The following is a 22946-nucleotide window of genomic DNA, read 5'->3' on the forward strand; positions in this document are numbered from 1 at the left end:
CAACGGTATATGTAACTATGAATGTGGCAGTCAGTTTTCTTAAACTTCAGATAAGCTTATTTTAGAGTATTGCAGGAGGTTGTTTACAGTGTACACTTTTTAAATTAACTAACATTTAAAATAATGAGCAGAATCAGACTTCCCTATGTGAAGCAACTCTAGTGCTATTTACTTCAGGCCACAAATGTAAAGAAAGTTAACTTGCAGTCTGCAAATGATTACTCTGGAGGAATTTAATACATACATGTGAGATTTAACAAATAATTTAAGGACTGTAGCGTCCATTAAGTTAACACTTTAAGGCTTGTATATCTGTTTATCTAGAAGAAAGGCACATTGAACAAAAGAATTTGATCATAGAATCATAGAATGAGAGAATTTGAAAGAGCCTGTAAGGCCATTGAGTCCAACCCCCAATTCTGAATAGATGTGTATAGGATTGTACTGTAATACTATTTGTATATTGTCAGTTTCCTACATTCAAGTCAATACACAAAGGACAGATTTAATTCAAAATGCCATTCCTTTGTATGTTTTATCCGCAGTTTGAAACAGAATTTACAATGGTCAAATCTGCCTCCAATTATGTTTTGAGTAGAGACCTTATCCCAGTCTGTGTCTGTTTTGGAATTGCTTTTAAAATGTTTCTAAAGCTTTTTTAAAAAACAATATTTTTAAAGATGTTTTGTTTTAACATGTTTTTAAACTCTTTATTGTCTGTTTTTATGATGTTTTAGACTGTTTTTTGTTTGCCATCCTCGGCTCCTACTGAGAGTAAGGGCAGGATATAAATTTAATAAATAATATTTAAAGTTGACCAATATTAATCTCAAATTTGTTCACCATTTTGTTTAAATTTGAAGAGGTCAGGTGTGAAGAGGTTACCATTATTTGCAATGTTTTAATCTAACTATAAAGTAATGTAAATCAATAGATATCAATAATGAAATGTGAATAGGAATGCATAGTTAACAAACCATTATTCTCCTTACAACAAGAAATTACTTTAGCCCTAATCAAGCATTCCTTCCACATACTTACTGAAATGCATGGAAGAGTAAGACCACAAATGTGCCCACCCCTAAGTATCCACCTATTCAGTGTAATATCTGTTATGTTCCAGCAGAGTATGTGCCTAGTCTCCCCACACAATATGGAACCTTGTGTGACTGGGGTTCTGGATCACATGAAAAACCTTTGTGCATACCATTGTACATGTGTAGGCTACCTTCTACAGATGTCGTGTCAAACATATGAACAGCACGTGGAGGACTGAGGGCATGCAATATCAGGAGCAGGCCACTAGGCATGGTCCCACTCTCCCCTCTATGCTTAGGGTAAATGCATGGAGAGGAATGCTTAAATTTGTTTTTGAGAAATGCAGTTAGAGACATGAATTTGGTTTTTGGGAAATACAACTAGATTCAACATGTGTTTCTTGGTTTTTGACTTATCAAAGAACTCCAAAAGTTATATTTATGATGGTGTGCCAAAAGCTGAATTCTCAGCCACCTTGTCACTACTTGATGGAACTAGAAATTAAGTGGGGGTAGGAATTGTCATATCCCCACTTTATGCTAACTAGCTGCTAAGAATAGGCCCAGACAATCATGGCTAATGTTCCCAACTACTGTGCAGAACTGCACTTCTAATTTTTCTTTCTCTTGGAAATATAATTAATTAAAAGAAAGAAACAATGACAACTTCATTTATTTCAGGATTATACTAACAAAACAAAACAAAATTGCACATTGTTTCAGAGATCTCTGCATATTTTGGAGCTGGTTCTTCCGTTGTGTACAGCTTTCAAGAATCTTACAGTCTGGCTAAGAACTCCAGTTCTCATGCTGCATCTTTCCATCCTGATATGACACTGACCAGAGAAGCAATCACTTTTGCCTTTCGAACAATACGGATCCCAAGCTTACTTCTTTATGTAAACTCCTTCTATAAAGATTATCTTTCAGTTATTCTTGCCAAGAATGGTAAGTACATCATTTCTAATGGTTTGGCAAATAACCATGAATTTTAATTTTAAAAAACTTTTTAATTAGCATACCTTAGAGAAGGGTGAGAATTCCACAGCATTAGGATTTATAATCAGATTTTGCCAAAGTTTACATATTCTTCATTTTTCCAGAATGTGCTCCGGACTTCAGCAGCTTTCTTCTGACACCAAATTAAAAAAAAAAAAAACACTCAGAATTCTCACCCATCGCACAGCACAGCACAGCACAGCAATAATTTATGTAGGTTTCTCACTTTCTCTCTCTCTCTCTCTTTCTTTCTCTCTCTCCCTCTCTCTCTCTGTCACCCTCCCCTCCACTTGAATAATCCAAGCTCCAAGCCCCAAGGGGTGATGGATTGGACCGAGCCAAGCGTAGCCTCTCTATCTCTGCTAGGAAAACAAATCACCAACTGTCTGTCAGTATTTAATGGATTAAGAGAGATTAAATGGAAGCTAGAAAATCTCCATAATCTCTTTGTGAGTGAGACATTCTAGGTTTGCAGTGTAATCTCTCTATGATATTAACCCATCCAATGTCCTTCTATCTTGTTCCTTTCACTCATCTCATTTGCTATCTCTCACCTCCCCCACCCAACTCAAATTGGATAGAAGTGGAAGTTAGTGGAAACAGCTTGATGGTATGCAACTGGATTGGAATTAAAAGGAGGACCCCATCCCTAGTACACTCTCCCCCAATCCTTATCTTGTTTGCTTTCAGAACATCTCTGAGAGATACTTAACACTTTCATTTAACTAGAAGGACAGTGAGCCTGAGAAGAATGGCTCCTCAGTTTCTTCCTACATTCATGTCTGCACTTGAGTACAAAGACCTGCATATTGATGACAAGCAGGTGCCTGCACCAGTAACTTTCAGGAGCAAGGCAGATAAATAATGCGTGTGTCTGGCAGCTAATCCTTGTGTCCAACCAAGATTTACACCAGCAGATGGCATACTTGGCCAAATGCTGCAGCCCTGGCAGAGACCACTGCCACTGGCCCGCTGCTACCACCATTGTTAATGTAACAGCTGGGTTGTGACTGGGAGTTGGGAGACATCTGGACTCACAGTGGGTCTGCTCAACACCCCTATCATGGGTGGTTAAGCAGGCAGACTTTCTGCTAACTAGCAAGTGGCAGGGTGTGATTACCATCAGGAGGGTCCCACAGTGCCACCGGTGGGGCACTGAGGTCAGCATGCCCGACACCCTAAAACCTGGCTTCCATGCACAAATGTGTATATTAGACCACAAATAAAGATAATGGAAAATCAGCTTCATGTCAAAGGCCCCCAAAACATTAGGGATTGCTATCTCCCATTTGAGCTTTGTTACTTGCCAATGTCTAGGGAAGCAGGCCTGCTCAAAGTTTCATCATTTCACCCTCAAGTATAGTCACAATCTAGTCCAATTTTTTACCACATGGCAATAGGTTTGTGGGTGATTACACAGGCATGGATAAAGTGTCCCCTCCACCCTCGCCTCCAATGTGTGAACCTTGACTTCTTTCCTATTACATGTCATATATAAACTCATGGAGGGTGAAGTGGCAGTGACTGACCAGGACTGAGACCTTGGGGTCATAGTGGATAGCTCAATGAAAATGTCAACCCAATATGGAGCATCAGTGAAAAAGCCAAAATCCAAGCTAGGGATCATTAGGAATAGAACTGAAAATAAAGCTGCTGATATCATAATGATATTATATAAAAGGGTCACCTCCCTTCAAAAAGGGTATTTGGCAATGCATATCAAATTTACTGTTGACTATGGATGGCATCCGCATTTTGGTGCCAGTTCGATTTTTGCTCCATCGTACTTCCTTCCAGTACTGATTCGGGTTTTTTTCTGCAAAAATATCATTTTTTCATAGATTTTTTAAAATATCAATATTTTCCTAAAAATATCATTTTTTAAAAAAAAATCCACTTCAGCTGCGGAAAACTTCTAGAAGAAAATCTGAACCATGAGGACAAAAAAAGGGAATAAGTAGGAAATCCGATGTCAAATTTGAATTTTGCAAAATTCGAGCACATTGCTACTGTGGACCAAATTAAACACATATATAATCTATTTATTATGCTACAAATATAACTTATTAGCAGTAGGGGTGGAAGCAACTACCTGACCTTTTGTTGCCCATATCTCTGCTGCATGCTGGGATGGAGAGGGGGAGGGACAAGGAAGTGGTGAGGTCTATGTGATTCAAATGCAGCAGTGGGAGCACCAGATTGGCTCCAGCAGTGCATTTGTATTGTGCTGATCGCACCACCTCGCCCCCTCTGTCCCATTAAGTAACACTCGGCTCTCTGCCACTGCTAATTAATCACATGACTTCCTTAGAGTTCATTGGTTATCATCTGTCTGCCTGACATTAATTACCCTTTTGACTGGCATTGGTATATTAGTGGGTTTCTCCCCCAAAAATAAAGGCAAAAATATGTTCAATAGATTTAAAGTGGTCTTCTGAAATCTATCATATCCTATGATATATGTCCCATATATGCAAAAGGTTCCATTGTCGTGTACTATAGAATATCAAAACACAAGCAGGGGCCTTTACTTTTCACAGCTATGGCAAAAGAAGACTCCTGTGTGTGTGTTCCAAAACCATAGACAACAATAATGCCTCTTGCAAACATGGGACTCTGGGTCATGACCAGTCCCAGCACCAGTGGGCGGCCAGGTTGAGGACTGGCCAAGGCCCCCTGTGGCTGAAAGGGGGCCTTGAGTCTGGGGCTGGACGGGTGTAGCTCCTGCTCAATGATCCTCACTAGCATCGGGTCACAGAAAGTGCACCTTGTGACCCAATGCTGGTGCAGAGCAGGAGTCACCCTTCCAGGTACAATCCCCTCACTGCCGGTACAGGTTATCCATGCCACTTCCTGCATTGCCACATCAGCATATGAGCATGCTTGCCATTACCCAAGATGATAGCGAGGGTATCAACACACCCTGCCACCATTTTAGGTGATGGCACGCATGTGCGAAGAACGTGCTAAGGCGACCAGGCCTATTTATGTCCCCAGAGGCAGTAGTGATGCTGTGTCACTGCTGATGCCACTGCTGCCTTCAAGGGCTTGCTGCAGGCTGGTGCCCAAGAACCCACTGCAATCTGGTGCCAGCCCTGGTCATGGCACTGTAAGATATAGAATTCAGGAAGATTACTTCAAATACATTAAGTGTATACCTTTACTCTTGAAGAATCATCATTATATAAGTAAAAAGAGATCAATATTTATAAATATCAGCCTGTTGGCATGGGTTTCTTTTGAATTTTTAAAATTACGCTGCATTTGCAGGCTTTTACACTGTTTTGGAGAAGATTGTTGGCACTTATAAATGAACACTGATAGTAAACTGATAATTATGTGTTGTATCTACCTTAGTTATATTCAGAGGAGATTCACTAAAATTAATAGAATCAAGTTAGTCATATCTATTAATTTCAATAAGTCTACTCTGAGTAGAACTAGCATTGGATGCAACCTATTATGTATAAAGATGGACACTACATGGTTAAACATCCACCTTTTTATTTTCTCTATCCCCTTGTTATTTAAAATATTCTCTAGGTAAGTAAATAAAATGCCCTTCCACAATTATTTTTAAAATGCATTTCTGAAAACGGGAAACTAGGTGTTTTGTGTATACCATTCATGAAACTAAAATATCATTTTCTTAATTCCTTCAGGAAGTTTACAGATCAGATACAAGCTAAAGAGCCATCAAGATCCTGACATGTTTAGCATCAATTTCAAGAGCATGGCTGATGGGCAGCTTCACCATGTGAAGATTAACAGAGAGGAAGACAAGCTATTTGTGGAGGTAATGCCAAAAAAGAAAAAAAAAGTTTGTCATCAAAGAGGACAAGCCCCAAAGCAAAATAAAATAAATAGAATATAGCATGTAACCCTGCATAAATTAGTGTGTTTGTGTGTACATGCTAAGTGCTCAAAGCAAAACATAGCAGAGAATATCTGTGCAGAGAATATCTGTGCAGAGAGATTGTGGCTGAGAGTTGAAATAAAGACAGACACAAACAGCTAGGTTGAACTAAGGGCCATGTTATTAAACTTTTACACTAAACCCTTTAAACTAATTCACTAACAGGCAAAAAAATCTTGCGGTTTAAGAACGTACCTATAGCCCACAGATATTTCTATCAAACTTTAAAAAGCAGGGAAATTGGGCAGCTATAGTGAATGCACCAGGGGAGCAGGAGACCTGAACTCCTCTCTGAGATATTGGACTGCCCTACAAATTTGTCAGAATGCAAACACAATTTGGGTTGGTCTTTCACAGTCCAATCCACTTGCTGTGTAGCTTGCAAGAATTTGGTAACATATGCCTCTGAGCATATGGTGAGTGGTGGCAACACCTGCCATCTCCAAAGATAGAGAATTATATTTTTGTATGTTTGTTGGTATTCTTCTTACATTGCTTCTTTCCTGTGTTACTAATGTTTCTACAGAGAATCTAATCTAGAAAATTTTATTTCCCTCATTATTCACCCTAGAAATCTGTGTCAAATTAATTTTATTAATTTCAAAGCCTTTTTATTGGTCAATGTTATATGATGGTGAAGACAGCCTTTTGTATTTCAAATTGGAGGTTATGTTCTATTTCTATTTTGGGTGCATTAACAGTTGAATCTGAAACTGCAGTTTGATGTAAAATCAGACTGATTACAATACGTTGCTACTTCAGTAATGACTCTTAGCTGTTGGAAAAAAGAGGATGCATGTTTTCAGCCTGCTATCTTTAAACCATTTCATTTAAGGCAAGGTGGGCACGGTCAATTAAGAACATAGAGCACACCTAGAATATTGCTAGAATATATTTCTCCTCCCACAGTTTTATCTTGTGCAAATTGAGACACTCCTGAGGTCCACTGGAGACTATTTTGCAGAAGTCAGTGCCATTATTCCACAATTATGTTTGGAGTTTTTTTAGTGCAAATGTTGCTCTACTTCACATATTCACAGAAATAGAAACGAAAGAAAATGACTTCCTATAGGAAACACTAAAATTGCAAAGTAAATCAGACATATTTAAAGTGACCATCTGAACTATATCAACTGTCTTAATAATGTTGCTTCATCCCTGTTAAAACAACATCAGCACAGCACATGTCTTCTTTCTATTATTTGGGCTGATTGCAGGTGTTGCCACTACTCACCATATGCTCAGAGGCATATGTTACCAAATTCTTCCAAGCTACACAGCAAGTAGATTGGACTGTGAAAGACTAACCCAAATGGTGTTTGCATTTTGACAAATGTGTAGGGCAGTCCAATATTTCAGAGAGGAGGTCAGGTCTCTTGCTCCCCTGGTGCATTCACTATAGCTGCCCAATTTCCCTGTTTTTTAAAGTATGATAAAAAATATCTGTGGGCTATAGCTATGTTCTTAAACCGCAAAGTTTAAGATCATACTTGCTTTTTCCCTCCTTCTCCTCTCCTCTACCTTCCTCCTCCCCTCCCCTCTTCCTTCTTCCTCCTCCCCTGCCCACTCCAGCCCTCCCTCCCTCCTCCCTGGTCAGTTTTACCTATCCTAAGCATGATTGCACAGGAGTAAATCGCACTGAATTCAATAAACATCCAAATGATCAAACCTGTCCTTCTCCACTCCCCGTCCTGCCTGCTCCCATCCCAGTGCTCCCCTCTGTGTTTCCTCCCCTCATCCCCTGTGGTCAGTTTCCCCTATCCTAAGCATGATTGCAGGGGAATAAATCCCACTGAACTCAATAAGCATGAAAATGATCAATCCATTCTCAGCAAACTTGGACAGGATCCCATTTCTTACCTCCCAGATTAAAAAGCAGGGAAATTCACTAATAGGCAAAAAACCCTGTGCAGTTTAAGAACGTACCTATAGCCCACAGATATTTCTATCAAACTTTAAAAAGCAGGGAAATTGGGCAGCTATAGTGAATGCACCAGGGGAGCAGGAGACCTGACCTCCTCTCTGAGATATTGTACTGCCCTACAAATTTGTCAAAATGCAAACACCATTTGGGTTGGTCTTTCCCAGTCCAATCCACTTCCTGTGTAGCTTGGAAGAATTTGTGCCTCTGAGCAAATGGTGAGTGGTTTTGTAAGGTTTTGTTTTGAAATGAGCTTATGGAAAGCAGCAGAATGGCATGGGGGTATTTTCAATTTAACATTGCAGAATGTGAAAAATCCATGCTGGCTATAGTATACAGCCACTCTTGTGGCTGTATAATTCCACACTTAATCATTCCCATTGATCCTCTTCATCATAACACACTATAAAAACCAAACAATCATTTTTTAAATAACTGAGATAAAAACTAAAATACAGTGGATGGCAAGGTGGAGTGGCATTGTTTACCTGACACATCACTGCTACTTACCAAGAGGTAGAAGGGAGGGGCCAGGTGGTGGCAAGGCCAGTGCTCCTGTCAGTCCAGCACTCCTCCTTGTGCATTTGCACTATACAAACCTCACTGCTGCCTCTTCTTTCCCCTGTACTTCCTGGTAAGCAGCAGTGATGCAACTGACTAAAGGTCAGGTGAGCAGCACCACCCCACCATACAATCCACTACTGATAATAAAATTTCATTAGACCAACACTAGCAGCCAGTGGAACATTTACAGAGCAATCCTAACTATAAAAGCCAGTGCAACTTATGCTGGTGTAAATTACTCCTATGTAAGCAACCCTTATTCCAGACTGTGCTCAGGAAGAATTTGGAAGAATTTGAATTACACCACACTTTTGCCAGCTAAGTTCCACCAGGTTGCTAGGTCACATGACTGAGCTAAAATGGGTTTAGAACAGGTGTAAGAAGTACTTTTTTGTGATGGTACTCGCCAGTACCTCTCTTTTTGTTGTTCATAGCAACTAGTTTGTGCTGGCTCTCATGCCACTTTTATCAAGGTATGAATTCCAGCTCCTCATTATTTACCAAAAAAAGCACTGGGTGCCCTTGGAACACCCCTTTTGGGGGATTTACACTGGCATAAATTAGGCCAGCTTAAGTTCCACCAGCTGAGCCCCAGCTGAGCCAGGGTAAGAGACTTACACTGGTAGCCCAAGTTCAACTGGAAAAGCCCAATATCTGTCAAATTCAAACTCTCATCCTGGCAGCTCTTGGGTTTGGATTACACTGTTATTCAGATCCTGTGCAAAAGCCTGGGTGAAAAGATGTGTTTTTAGGCAGGGTTGAAAAAAATAGGACAAAAAAGTTTTGAAAATAATGAAGAAAGAATATTAAATACCTGACCTTGGTGGAGATTCCCCTCACCACAGTAATTCTGAACAAATCACTGTTGTGAGCCTGCCTACCTATCTTATTTAGGAGTATGCAGACCTAGACTGTCACTTATCCACAGATACAGCAGGAAACCTCTGCTTGATTGGTTATTCTGCTTTGCAGAAAACTTTGGAAATTTTAGGGAAGCATATAAGAAAATGTACTTGAAAATCCTTACGAATGAAATGTTCACACTATTCCAAGAAAAATAAATTGTTTAAAGAAAATGCTCCTGAAATGATAAAGTATGGCTGGGAAGGACAGCTTTTCTTTTCAAAGGGTGTGAATGTTCATGTGGGTAAATGAATGTGCAAATTTCATTCACCATTTTTTAAAACAAAATCCAGTGAAAGTGAAAAGTAGGGCTGCAACCTTTTAATTGCTTTATCAGTTATATTAATAAATTAGAAATATTTGACAAAAAGCCACCCCAGTGCAAATTAGGCAATACTATTTTTAAAAAATAAAATAAAAACTGAAAATGGCATCACCATCTTAGAAGAGGAATCCCCCTTCATTCATGGACAAGAGGAAATGCCTCTTCTAAAATGGAACCTGCTGCAGCATGATGGTAATATAAGCTTCCTTTTTTTTAAAAAAAATGAGTTAGTTCATGTTCCTGTCCCTTATTTAGCTCTTCTATATTCCTTGTGAAGATTAGGGCCCCTAAAAGAGAGGGCAGGATATTTCAAGCTAAATATTTATTTAGGATCCCCTTTATACAATGTTTATATAGCTGGTATAGCACAGTGGGGAGGAGAGCCTGGCTGGGAGTCCAGAGTCTATGAGTTCAAATCCCTGCTCGTGTCTCCTGGATGTAAAGGGCCAGCTAAAGATCACCCCACAGTGAGTGGTGTAGGGGTTACATGCCCTGCCACCTGTGCAGCCCAAGGCAATCTGCATAGTCCCAAGGAGCCCAGTTGGCCCCCAGCTGGCAGTTGCGGACAAGGAAGAGGCTGGCTTGTGCAGCTATGGCAAGCTGAGCAGGCCTTAGCCAGCTGGGGAAGACTAGCCTCAGAGGGAGGCAGTGGTAAACCCCCTCTGAATACCACTTAGCATGAAAACCCTATTCCTAGGGTAGCCATAAGTCAGGGTTGACTTGAAGGCAGGCCATTTCCATTTTCAATTTTATGCAGTTAATTGGTTCCAACCACCTTATCCTATTGCTTTCCTTTGCTCAGAACGCATCTGGGCTCCATGTAGGCCTTCATAGGAACAGAAGGGAAGGGGAAATGAAGGACTTGTGCAGTTCGAAACTGGTGCTTTGCCTTTGAACCACCCACTCAAACTGCCCTTTAAAATAGAAAAAGGGAATAGAAAAAAAGAAAAAGGACTGCCTTTGAGCTTGAGGGGCAGCAAGGGAAGTGGAGAGTATCTGGAGCAGGGAGTAGACTATTGTTGATTTATAAGGTGTTTTCTGGGTATTTCAGGTGTGGGGTGTGTGTTGCCTGGGTTTATGGGGGGGTTGGTTTTGCAAGTTGCTTGGAATGTTTGCCTTTTGGAGGGGAGTTTTGGGAGGAGGTGTTGCCGGGGCTTTGGGGAGTGGTTTTTTTTTTTAGGGAGAGGTATTGCCTTGGTTTTTGGAGGGAGTGTTTTGGAAAAATATGCTGCCTGGACTTTTTGGGGATGTGTTTTTGGGTGTGGGTGTTTCTGAGCATCATAATTTTTTCTTATGGGAAATGGGTATGTCGTGTGGCATGTGTGGTCAAATATGTGGCATGGCATCTCAGTCTCAGAGCCAACCTTTGCCTTGTACTTAGTTTCTTGGGCAAGTTGTCTTTTGTGACTAGCCAGATCCCCATCACAGCCACATTGTGATAAGACACATCCCATGGCAGCCATTTTATGGTGAAGTCCACAAAAGTTTCTAACATTTTAAATGTGTCCACAGGCCCCAAATGGTCAAAGAAACATAAAGTAGAATTCATTTTGTGTTTGTGTGTAAGGGTTGATTTTGACTTCTCCCAAGTACTGCTGATAATTTGCCAAACCAGTTATACCCGAGATTGAATGGGACAGGAAGAATAGTGTGTGCATGTATTATGTCTAATGATAGCTATATAAACTACCTCCACTTTTGCTGAGAGGTTAGTACCTGTACAAGCCAGTCTATTGTGTGCAGTTCACTTTTTATTATTAGAGGTGTAGTTGGTATACATTTTATGAAATGTATAAAAGACAATATGAATGACATGTTCCTGTTTTTCAAAATGTATTATGACTCAAGGCTTCTAGTAACTTTTGTGGACTGTGCACTCTACTAGTTACTAGAAAAAGTTACTTGGAAAATGTATTTGTGCCTACCTCATTATACAATTTTTAAGAGAGCTGGAAGATTAGTTTGCATAAATCGTATCTGAATGTGGTTGAACAGAGCCTATTGTAGAAATGTGGCAGTCAAAAATATGTTGGTCGAAGAGCTGTTGGAGCACATAGATATGTACTGTCATCACCATTTAAAGGCAAACAATTTATATAATGACACATGGCCTTTCATAATATAGTACTTAATTGTCTCATATTTAAAGTTAATTCTCAGATAAACAAGAGGTGTTATGTTTGGTAGAGAAGACTTTTGGGTTTGCCAACCATACTGTACTTACAGATGACTAAAAAGGAGCTACCCAAAAGGATTATAAAACAACAGCAGTTTATAAGTTGTGATTCGTTAAACACTATCTTGGGCATAACAACACATTTTTTTGAACAAAAACACTTTCAAAAAGAGGTGTATACCAAGTTGTTCATCAAGGAGATCTGTGTTTTAACAATATATTGTTAAATTGTCGTAATATTTTAGTGTTGCTCACTTGTTTTATTTTATCATTATTTTTTTCTCCTCCCACTATTTCAAATTTCCTCTTACTACATATCCCGATTGAATTGTCTTTTTTTTGGATCTCATTGAACAATACTGAAGGTTAACCACAATGAAAAGATGAAATTCTTTCTGTCTTCAGATACACAATTCAATGCAATCAAATCTCTTACACTTGGCAAGATCTTAGGTAAGTACAGTGCTGCAAATTTTCTCTTTTAAAAAAAGATCAAAATGTCATCCTACACACACACACACACATGCACGCACAGAGAATAATGCTAATCTTGTTGAGAAACATTTCTTTTTCACATTTGATTAGGCAGAGAGTGACAATCAAGGTGGAAGCTTCATTCTTGTCAAAGTGCATATATATAATCGCTGGTAAGTGCTCCTAGCAAGATGAGCAAGTGGATTCCATTAAAAATAATTTCATACTTATCTTTTCCATTTTGCAATCAGGCATAATGAAACATGGCATTTTCTGTACAGTCTAACAAAGAAAAGGCTAAATCATACTCAAATTATAGGTAGAAGACAATGAATTAGCTGCCCAAGCTACAAAATGACCTTCCATTGAATGATGCACCATTGTGAATAAAGTCACAAAATTTCTGCTTTCAAATGGATTAATCTATGGATGGTCATCAAGTGATTCAGGAAGCTTGTGGTACAGCAAGTCCTAATGGAACACTTATAATAATGCATCAGTACTATATTCTACGGCAGGAGGGACAATCAGAACTCGTCATAGTGTAGCAGTTTGAGAGTTGTACTTTGACTGACGAGGCTCAGATTCATAGTGTGAACATGGTTATTGAGGAACTTAACTTAACTATTTACTTGTACACGGGTACACCTTGTAACTTTATAATCTGTTATCCAGCTTTTAAAGATCGTTTGCAAAACCAGCAAGTTTCTTATGTAACACAGTATATTTTATATGAGTGTTCTTACAACAAACCCACTCCTTCCCTGAGACTCCGCTGGTATATGTGTGTGCCTGGATCCATCTCAGAAGGAGCAGGCATTGAGACAGAGGGCAGAAAGGGCTAAGTAAGTCCAACCCCCACTCTCACTGGCTCAGTTCTCAGCTTGTCTTGGCATCTATCCACCTGTTGTGGCCATCTTTAAATAATATGTATGTATCATGTAAGTCTATATAGTTAGAATGTTTTGAAGTTCTCCCCTCAGAGTTGTAATATAATGTACTTTAAAAAAGGCAAATTGTTTCTGCACCCATTCTCCCCCTCCAGGAAGTCTGGGTATATAGCCAGATTATAGCTCAAATCAAAAACTCTGAGCTTAATTGTAAACATTGAAGAAACCAGGAAGAATACCTTATTAGGGTTCTCTGGATGTCCAGTAGTAACCTTACGTAAGATTTTATATAGTTCTTAGAGATCAGTGACTGTCTGTGAGACTGTCTGTGAGAAAGGTCTGTGAGAAAAGTCTGTGAGAATGGAAAGGTGATGCAATATCAGATCGGATGATCTAGTTGAGAGATTATAAAAGAGAGATCACAAATGCAGTTCTTTTTTACCAGTCCCCATGGACTGGTCATATGTTGCTGCCAGTTTGCCTAATTGCTGAGTCTTATTCAGAGGCTTATCTGAGCTTCAGCAGGTGAGATTTAAATGTTCATTCTTTTCTATGTATGTGTTAAGATATCTAGACTGTATATTATGTGAAATCTTTAAAGCATATATAATCACTTTTGATTTTGTCTTGTATTTTTAATCCTGATTTCTTAATTTATTGGCTATAGCCAGACTTATGTATGCTTATATATACTCATATATATATGTAGCCAATAAAAAGCATAACCTTCTTCAGCTGTGAAACTCCATTCTTTTTTACCCTGATTTATCCCTAGTTCTAAGATAAATCTCTGGTGGGAGTTTCCCCTTTGCCTGCCTGTTCAGATACACTGTTGTGGTAACTGCGTAAGCCTAGGTGAGTGCATTTGTAACATACAAGACTCTGAACAGCTTTAGGCTTAAGGGAAAAGTGAAGAACCCTCGAATCTGTGTGTGGGTATGTAAGAGATCATTCAAATGATTTCACACCTGTCCCTGGGTCACACTGTAGAATAGTCTATTGTGCAAGGACTGAGTAGGAACTCTTTCCCATCAATTGCCTTGAGGACATGGTTGACAATTTCTGCTGGAGGGATGCCTATAGATAGGAGAGGGAATCCAGTCACAACAGGCAATTCTCTGCAGGGAAATAAGTTGCAACCAAAGTCATTAAAAGATGGTGAGTGAGGATTTCCCATTCTTAGGGATTATGAATTAGGTGATCTTATTTCCACAGAAGAGCTGTGGCCTCATTGGGCAGAAACAGTCATCAGACTGCTTCCAACTCAGAGATGGATCAGGCTCACTGTCATTTTGCCCTAGTGAATTCAGTTACAAGAGCTTTGCCTCTTTATTCCAAGTGTGGTTGCAAGTGCTGAGCATTGATAATCAGTATATCTTTAATCACTCTGAAAACCTCTGCCAGCTGGATAACTGTGTAGCACACCCCATTGACCTCTCAGGGCCAGAAAATCTATAATGTTGCATGTCAGAAATTGCATAATTTTCCTTTGTTAAATTTGGGTAGAAAATAGAGTTTTGTATAAATTAATTTAAACTCTGCAGAAACGACACATCTTACATTCCAACTATGTGGTTATTAAAATAGGATTTATGCTTGTAAAAGTAAAAAAGGTAAGGCAATTTTGCATTAAAAATACATTTTTTTAATGTTTGCCATGTGAACCATATTTTGTACTTGAGAACTAAAATGTGGAGCCATAGAGAATATACATGTGCATGTACGTTTTTGTAATGGCATTAATTTTCAGCCAGTTAACATTTTCATTCGCAGTGGCAAACTTTAATATAATGCTGCTACTAGATGGATGCCAACTTCTACAAGCAGTGTGCATAGAAACAATTTCAGCAAAACTGAAAAGGGCATGCAAACAAAATGAGTCAATGTATAAGTACAGTATAGAGAAATTTCTAAAATCAAGTCCATGAATCTGCAGGCAAGCAATCTGAGAGAAGTCTCATAATTATGCTGTTTTGTTGAGAGTTCTGTTACGTGCTATGAATTTTCTACCCATTTTCTCTTTTTTTCTGAGGATAAATGTGTGAGACAGAAATGGAAATAAGTTCAGTGTTGAAGTCTGTAAGTGAGGTAATTGTGTCTTCATTTTCTGAACAGTCTCAAAATACAGGTGAACTACAAACAGTTCACAGAGCAAGTATAAGTTCAAAAATTACAGTGTGCCTACAAATAGAATCTGATGTTCCTTCAACATGTGGTTTTTCTGTGTATATGTATAAAAGACATACTTGGTGCTTCCAGACGACCTGTTTATTGAGCATTCATCCTCATTTATTTTCAGAAAGATTAAACAACGCTGGCTATGCATTCTGATTTGTTTGTAGGGAGGATAGATGATGTTGCATCAAAGCAAGTATTATCCCACACTTTCCAGAGCATTTCTCCATCACTTTCCTTATCGCAAAAAGTCCAAGTTGAGGAAGGGGGGTTGCTGCATAAGACTTCCCAATCAGCTATAATTGAGTAACCTGAATTTATTGGTATGTGATTGAATTCCACCTGAAAATAGCAACAATCTGGAAATACCCACTGTGGTTGCTGTTGTGGCTGCTGTTGTTTTGTTAACTGTCCTGACCTTTTTTTTAGAAAAGCTAATTTATATATTCTAGTAACTTAAAAAAATAAACTGGCGGCTTCTGCCCCTGTGTGCTTCACATGTCAATCCAAGCACCTAATCCAAGGAACACCAACCCCTTCCACCAGCCCCCCCCCAGGCCTTGAGAAACTCTCCCCTTAGACCAGGCCAAGCCTTCTCCCCACCACAGGTCACCAAGCCTTGCCTCCCCTACAATTTAAACCTCCCAGCATATCTTTTGTGCCGTGAAGGTTATATGCCTCACATTTTGTGAATTTGAGTAACCTTGTCCACATGACCTTGTTACAGTTCAAAATAAAACAGAGCTGATTTTTTTCAGAAGGCATTTTTCCTATAAAATTTCTGAGATCTTTCTTTTTTTCCTCATCCTGCCCCCCATCAAAAGAAGGCCACTTTGCAGAATTTCTCAGAAGATTCTCCAATAACTTTTTGTTGTGGTCTCACACAGTGTCTTAGAATGATGCTCGGTCCAGGGCAATCTGGATAATGCAAAATGGTCACCAGGCTGCCAACACAGTTGCTGTTACTGACACTGACAGCTGCAAATAACAACAAGCAACAACAACAACACTTAGGGGGAAAATGAAGGAGCATTGCTACTGCCACTACTAATAGTAACCCCACCCAAGAAACAGTTAGAGAATGTCTCCTCCCTCTAGTCAACAAATAGGATAGAGAATTTTGAGGACATTTGTGCATAGCTGTGGTTTAAATCGAAGATAATGTAACTTGAATGAACTACCACACACACACACACACACACACACTTTATCAAGCAAATAGTGATATTATAAACAACAAATACCTGTGACTGAACAAAAATTAAAATATAGAGTTGAAGCAACATTAGTAAAGTATTTGTACTATGTGAAATGTCAAGACATCAACATGTGATTGATTGCTTTTGTACAGAAGGATGTATGATGATGTACATGTTTATGATTAGGATTGTTTTACATTAATGTTTGATCTGTATGCATAATAAACATAAATGTATGCAATAATTTAAATATCTGAAATGAGTTTTATAGTTCTGCTTTTCAATGTGCTATGGTGAGTTAAAAAAAATTCCCTTAGTAGTAACTGTCATTCTCATACACATAGGAATATATTTGACTATATTTTCATTAAAGGCAGGTCAAAAAGAGGGAGATAGCAAATTTGCATATGTTGCCAGTGTGCACAGAAGCTCCGAGGAATATAGGTTAATTATTCAATTATTCTTCTGTCTCTTTGTTTTATACTTTTGCACTATGATTAATTGTGTTCTGTTTCTTTTGATTAGCAGAGAATAGTGATGTAGACCCAGACACCATGAAGGCAAACTCTCAAGGGTTTATTGGATGTCTTTCTTCAGTGCAGTTCAACCATATTGCTCCTTTGAAGGCTGCACTGCACCATTCCAGCTCAGCTCCAGTCACTGTGAAAGGACATTTCACCGAATCAAACTGCGGCACTTTAACAGGAGCTGACTCAACATCAAGTGAAACAACTCATTCATTTGCAGGTAGCAAGCATATGGCTCTCATTTATTCTACTCTACTTTTATTCTACAAGACAAAGGTTCAGAGTTTCAGTCATCATTACCTAGCAGTATACCTAAAGGATAGGGTGCAAAGGTACTGGGATGTGAATTTTTTACACATGGTGTGATTATTTTTTAAAAAAACCAACAACCCCCAAACCTTGCTCTTAGTAGCCTTGCATATATACTCTCATATAACTTTTATTTATAACTGTATGTAATTGCATACAGTATGTGAACTGTCAATGTGTACATGGCTATCTTGAGAGCTATCCTCTCTGCTTGTCTCTGTCATTTTCCCTTTTTTGTTTCTACTACAGATCATTCAGGACCAATAGATGAGGGAGAGCCTTTAGCAAATGCAATAAGGAGTGACTCTGCAATTATCGGAGGTAATAGGGGACCATAATAGTCCAACTGGTGCCATTTTTAAATAACTTTGATTCTTTCAGTGCTGAAGCAAAGTGAGCAGGTGTCCAACCAACTGCAAACCAACTATATTTTAGGAACTATTTCAAGAAACTATAACACAAACCGTTTTTATCTTACTTTGTTAGGGCACTTCACCTGTATTGTTAAGAATAGTACTCTGTGATTCCACCACAACATTGTGTGTGTGTGTGTGTGTGTGGTAGAACTGAAGAGCAGGGCCAGCGCCAGGCATGCCAGGTCCCTTGGGCACCAGCTTGCCCTGGGCCCCTGCATGCACACACACACGCACACATGCATGCCCCACCTATCTGTCTCTCCTTTCTTTTGCAGCTGTGCGCGTTGGGCTGCCATTAACCAAGATGGTGGCTGAGGTTTCCTTAAGGGGCTGAAGCCTCCACCACCATCTTGGTTGATGGCATGCATGCGTGCTACATGTGTGCATTCTTGCCATCAACCAAGATGGTGGCAGGGGCATCAGCACCTTAGGGAAAGCTTGGCCACCATCTTGGTTAATGGCAGGCCTGCCCACACAGCCCACACAGTCGCAAAAGACAGGAGAGACAGGTAGGTGGAGCCAGCGAATGGGCGGGTGGCTGGGAAGCATTCCCCCTGTGATCTGCAGCAGTACTCTGCTGTAGATTGCGGAAGGGGAGTGCTACTCCTCCCCCACCCTATTGAGGGCCCCCTTAGGGGCCCATGTGGCCCCAGGGGCCCTCAGCCAGGGCCCAAACTAGCCACCCTTTAGCCCCGGCCCTTCTGAAGACCATTCACAAGTCTGAAAACATACAAATGAACATGCTTCAGAAAGCTAACACTGATTATATTGCTTGCATGTTTGTTATGGCTGTATGTTTATGTGTTTTCATCTGAGACATGCTAGTGTCCTTCAAATTTTACAGAAGAGGTTTGGTCAGTGTGTGGTGGAAACATAGATCCCATATTTTCCTCTGTCATGTGAAGTTCTCTGAGTTGGTAGGAAAAGCTTACAGAAGAGTTGCATCCTCAGCAGTCATTATTCATCATTTCTGTAGCAAAGTGTATGAAGTGGTCAAAAATATTATCATCCCCACACAATCGTATGTATTTGATTATAGTGAGTTCTTCTAGGGAACATTCTGGCTGAGCAGAAATTTGTGATTCGCAAAGTCAAGTCTAATGTTCTGTCTACCCAGTCTACATCATTTCAGATCCTAACATATAGACACTGAGAAGCAAGGTTCATTATAATTAGTGAGGAATTTTTCTAGGCAAATGCATTTAAGATTGTTAGATTAATTTCCAAGAGGGCAGAGCCAAACATTTATCACTTTCAAAGTTTGGGGCGTCAGAGCTCAATTTTTTATCTCTCCAAAGCTTCACAGTTCAGAATGTCTAGTTTTGTGTGCAGAAGGGAAGCTTATACAACTGGTGTGATAGGAAGAAAGAATTTCTGGGTCTTCTGAAATTGTTGAGCAGATGAGGAGACTTGCCGAGCCATACTGAAAGGAACAGAAAACATTTTTTTCTGTGTTATCTATTGTCAGCTAGAGATGGCTTATAAACCTTCCTTTACTCTTTCCTGCAAACTTGGGGGGGGCAGGAAAGAGATCCACACTTTTTTTTTTTTTTTTTTTTTCAATAATTTTTATTCAGGTTTTCATAAAACATACAAGACAAAATCATAAAACATTCAAAGACAAAAAACAAAATCAAAAATAGTTAAACAAAAAGAAAAAAAAGAAAAAAAAAAACAAAAATAAAAAATAAAGAGTAAAATATTGACTTCCCATTTGTCAAAGATCAAATCAGTTATAAGTCTATAATATATAACAATCCTGTCTCTTAAGTCATATTATAAAATCACTTTCCTCCAATAGTTATCTTACTTAATCATCAAATCTCATAAACATTACTTTATTCTTTCCACAAAAAGTCAAAGAGAGGTTTCAATTCTTTAAGAAATATATCTATCAATTTTTTTTTTCCAGATAAGCATATCGATTAATCCATCTCATTACTAATTATGATAATCTTGTTGTCATAACCATAGTCAAAATAAACATTTCAATTAATCCATCACATCAGAATCTGTTAGGTTCAGTAATTTCAGTAGCCATTGTTCTATTATCCCTATTAGTTCCATTTTCCATCTTCCATCTTCAGTAGTCTTGTTAAGTCCAGTAATTTCAGTATCCAATCTTCCATTATCAGTATTCCATAATAATCTTGCTGTCAAAGCCATAGTCATATAGTAAGAGTCTGATGGGAATTACCTCTATCCCAAATATTTTCTTGCCATCCATTCTGAATAGGTTGCTGAAATACTGCTGTAAAATCATATCTCTGTTCTTTTTTTCAAAATACACTGGGTCATCTCTTGAAAGTTTTTCCATTGTCACATGGCTGCAGTTAATTCCATAGATTTTCTCTATATTGGGCTCCATCACATCATTCCAGTCCAGAAGATTATCCATGCCATTGATAACTTTATCTCTAGAATCTTCATTAATTTCTTCAGAGATAACATTGAGTTCCAAACAATAGATTTTATTTCTAAAGTCCATAGACTCCAAATCTTGTTCCTGTTCCACGTTTGTTCCAATCTCCGGGATCTCCTCTCTCACAGGGACCCCTGTTCCAGTCTCCAGGGTCTCCTCTCTCACAGGGACCCCTGTTCCAGTCTCCAGGGTCTCCTCTCTCACAAGGACCCCTATGTCTTTAATCTCCTGTGTCTCCAAACAATAAATTTTGTTTCTAAAGTCCATAGACTCCAAATCTTTTTCCTGTTCCACGTTTGTTCCAATCTCCGGGGTCTCCTCTCTCACAGGGACCCCTTCCAGGGTCACCTCTCTCACAGGGACCCCTATATCTTTAATCTCCTGCTTCATTTTACTCAATTCAATTTTCAGCTCCTTACAACCCTGTCGCAGGTTTTGTTTCGTTATCTCAATCTCATCCATTATTTTCTGAAACATAGTTATTTCCAGCTTCTCAGCCACTTTCTTAATTGCCATTTTAAAAGAAAAATATAGGAAAACCACTTCTTATTTCAGCAACAATTGGGTTAATACTCCAAACTTGGTGACATCACAAGAGATCCACACTTTTGAAGAGAAAATTGAATCGCTGCCCTACACACTAAATAACTGCCAATAATGTCTCAAATTTTCAAGGAAGTTGCAAAAATCACCAAAACAACCTGCCTCTTTCATACAAAAATGAAAGTACATCCATTTCAGCTGAGCCCTAGCTGCAATTTTGTGAGGCTAATGATGAAAACAAAACACCATACTAGATTTCTTAGGGTATACCAAATATTTTTAAGGAAATAAAATTTTATGGCACATTAGGCCTATACCTCTACCACTGGGACATGTTCAAAGAGAGACACAGGTCTGCTTCACAACTTCCAAGGAAGTAGGACAGAGGTTATACAAGTGATTTGCATTCACTGTTTCCATGCTTCCAGGTGTGTAAAGGGACAACTTGCACTTCTCCCAACAAGAGATATGCACACTTTGTTTGTACTTGGAGCACATGGATTTTCCCACTGGAAAGGTCTGTGTGTTTGTGTCTGTATCTTTGTGTGCGTGTGTATCCCACTTTCACATTGATATGCTCAAGGCAGCAAAATGAGTTATGAGAAATTGGAGAACTGGATTGTGTCTCCCTATTCTGCTGTCAGCTAATGTTTTATGGCAGTAGCAGCGACAGAAGATGAAAGGTTGGATGGTTTCTCTGTACATTGTGTAAGTTCTCTCTGAAAACAGCACTGAAGCATAGAAAGATGTTGTGTAAGCCAAGTGCATATTCCATATTGCCATTTCTTCACAACATGGAAACACTTGATGGGGGTGTCAGTGCAAAACTTGCTCTCGCTTTCAACCACACATAGAGACCATACACTAGATGTGTCAACCAGTGTTGGATCAAGTGCCTATCCAAGGCTAGGAATAACCATTACTTAACTGAGAGATAAATGAGACATATTGATATGCTTAAGGCAATGCCATTACCTAGGAAAGTTTCTGATTCTCTTGTTCCCCATGTCCAAGGGTCACCTAACTTCCTCAGGCCACTCTCACTTCTATGTAGCCTCAAAGTTACAGCAGTATTCCAAGTTTTAAAGTGGCACTGAACATATTTAGAATATATTATAGATCAGAGGTTCCAAAACTGTGGTCCGGGGACCACCAGTGGTCCATGAGCTTCATTCAGGTGGTCTGCAGACATTAGCTCAATTCTCATGATATTGACAATGGAAATAGAGTTGGGAGGGGTCTATACAGCCAATGAGTCCAACCCCCTGCTCAGTGCAGGAATCCATGTAAAATTATAACAATACATGTAACAACAACAACAATAAAAGCAGCCATGTTGCTATAGCTCAACATGGGGGATCCTACCAGCACCACCCCCCGTATGCTGGTGACTATTAGATACTGATAAAAATAATGTGGCTCAGCACCCTAGTACCTAGAGCTCTTAGTGCTTCTACCCTTCTAGTAACAATCACAACCACCACCAACATAACAACAACAATAGTGGTAGTAATTTTAGTAATAGTTGTGAGAAACCTTATCTGTCTTGCACAAAGTTAGCCCAGGATGGAGAAACCCTGCAAGGTCTGTCCTGTGCAGGCTGGTGGCTAGTGTTCAAAGTGGCTTTTTTTTTTATGGACCATTGCCTACCATATGCTCAAGAGGGAAGCCCTCCCTTCTCTGCCTGAAAAGCATTTGGAGCCTTCTGCATGTAAAGGATGCTCCAGGTAAAGCTGCAAGGGAGGTGAGGGTGGCTGCATAAAAGGAAGGAGGGGATTAGGTGCTGGGTTGCTGCTCCACCCCCCAGTGCTCTAAAGAAAGAGCCCATCTGGGGGTGCATGATAGCAGCCCAATCCCCAGGTTTGAGGTGAAGTTCCATAACAACCCCCACCTCGCCTGCAAAGGGGATTAACCCAGCCATTCCCTATCTCTCAAGAGCCCACCGCTAGGTGCTGGAGGGAAGGAGCCATGGAGTGGCTGTCAGTGAGCCCTTTACCATACTGACCTTGCTGTCCACGTGGTTCTCCAATGGTCTGATCCAGCAATGTCCTTCCTCCAAAGCTGGCATGCGAAGAAAGAGGCCGCCCCTCAGCAGACTGAGGCTTTTAAAGGCCTGGGACTGGCCCCACCTCTTGGCTGCTCTCACAAGA

At 39.6% G+C, this 22946-nt stretch overlaps 1 protein-coding gene across 1 annotated transcript in view; it reads left to right on the top strand.

The window, feature by feature from the left end:
* CNTNAP4 (contactin associated protein family member 4) overlaps positions 1-22946 on the top strand; it is a 466116-nt gene that overhangs the window by 431991 nt on the left and 11179 nt on the right. The window contains exons 19-23 of the mRNA XM_061626204.1: positions 1761-1985; positions 5699-5832; positions 12207-12294; positions 17105-17326; positions 17665-17736. Coding sequence (XP_061482188.1) covers positions 1761-1985; positions 5699-5832; positions 12207-12294; positions 17105-17326; positions 17665-17736 — 741 coding nt within the window. The remainder of the gene's footprint in view (positions 1-1760; positions 1986-5698; positions 5833-12206; positions 12295-17104; positions 17327-17664; positions 17737-22946) is intronic.

The sequence above is a fragment of the Rhineura floridana genome, chromosome 1, assembly GCF_030035675.1.
Source record: "Rhineura floridana isolate rRhiFlo1 chromosome 1, rRhiFlo1.hap2, whole genome shotgun sequence".
In the NCBI taxonomy this organism is placed as follows: domain Eukaryota; kingdom Metazoa; phylum Chordata; class Lepidosauria; order Squamata; family Rhineuridae; genus Rhineura; species Rhineura floridana.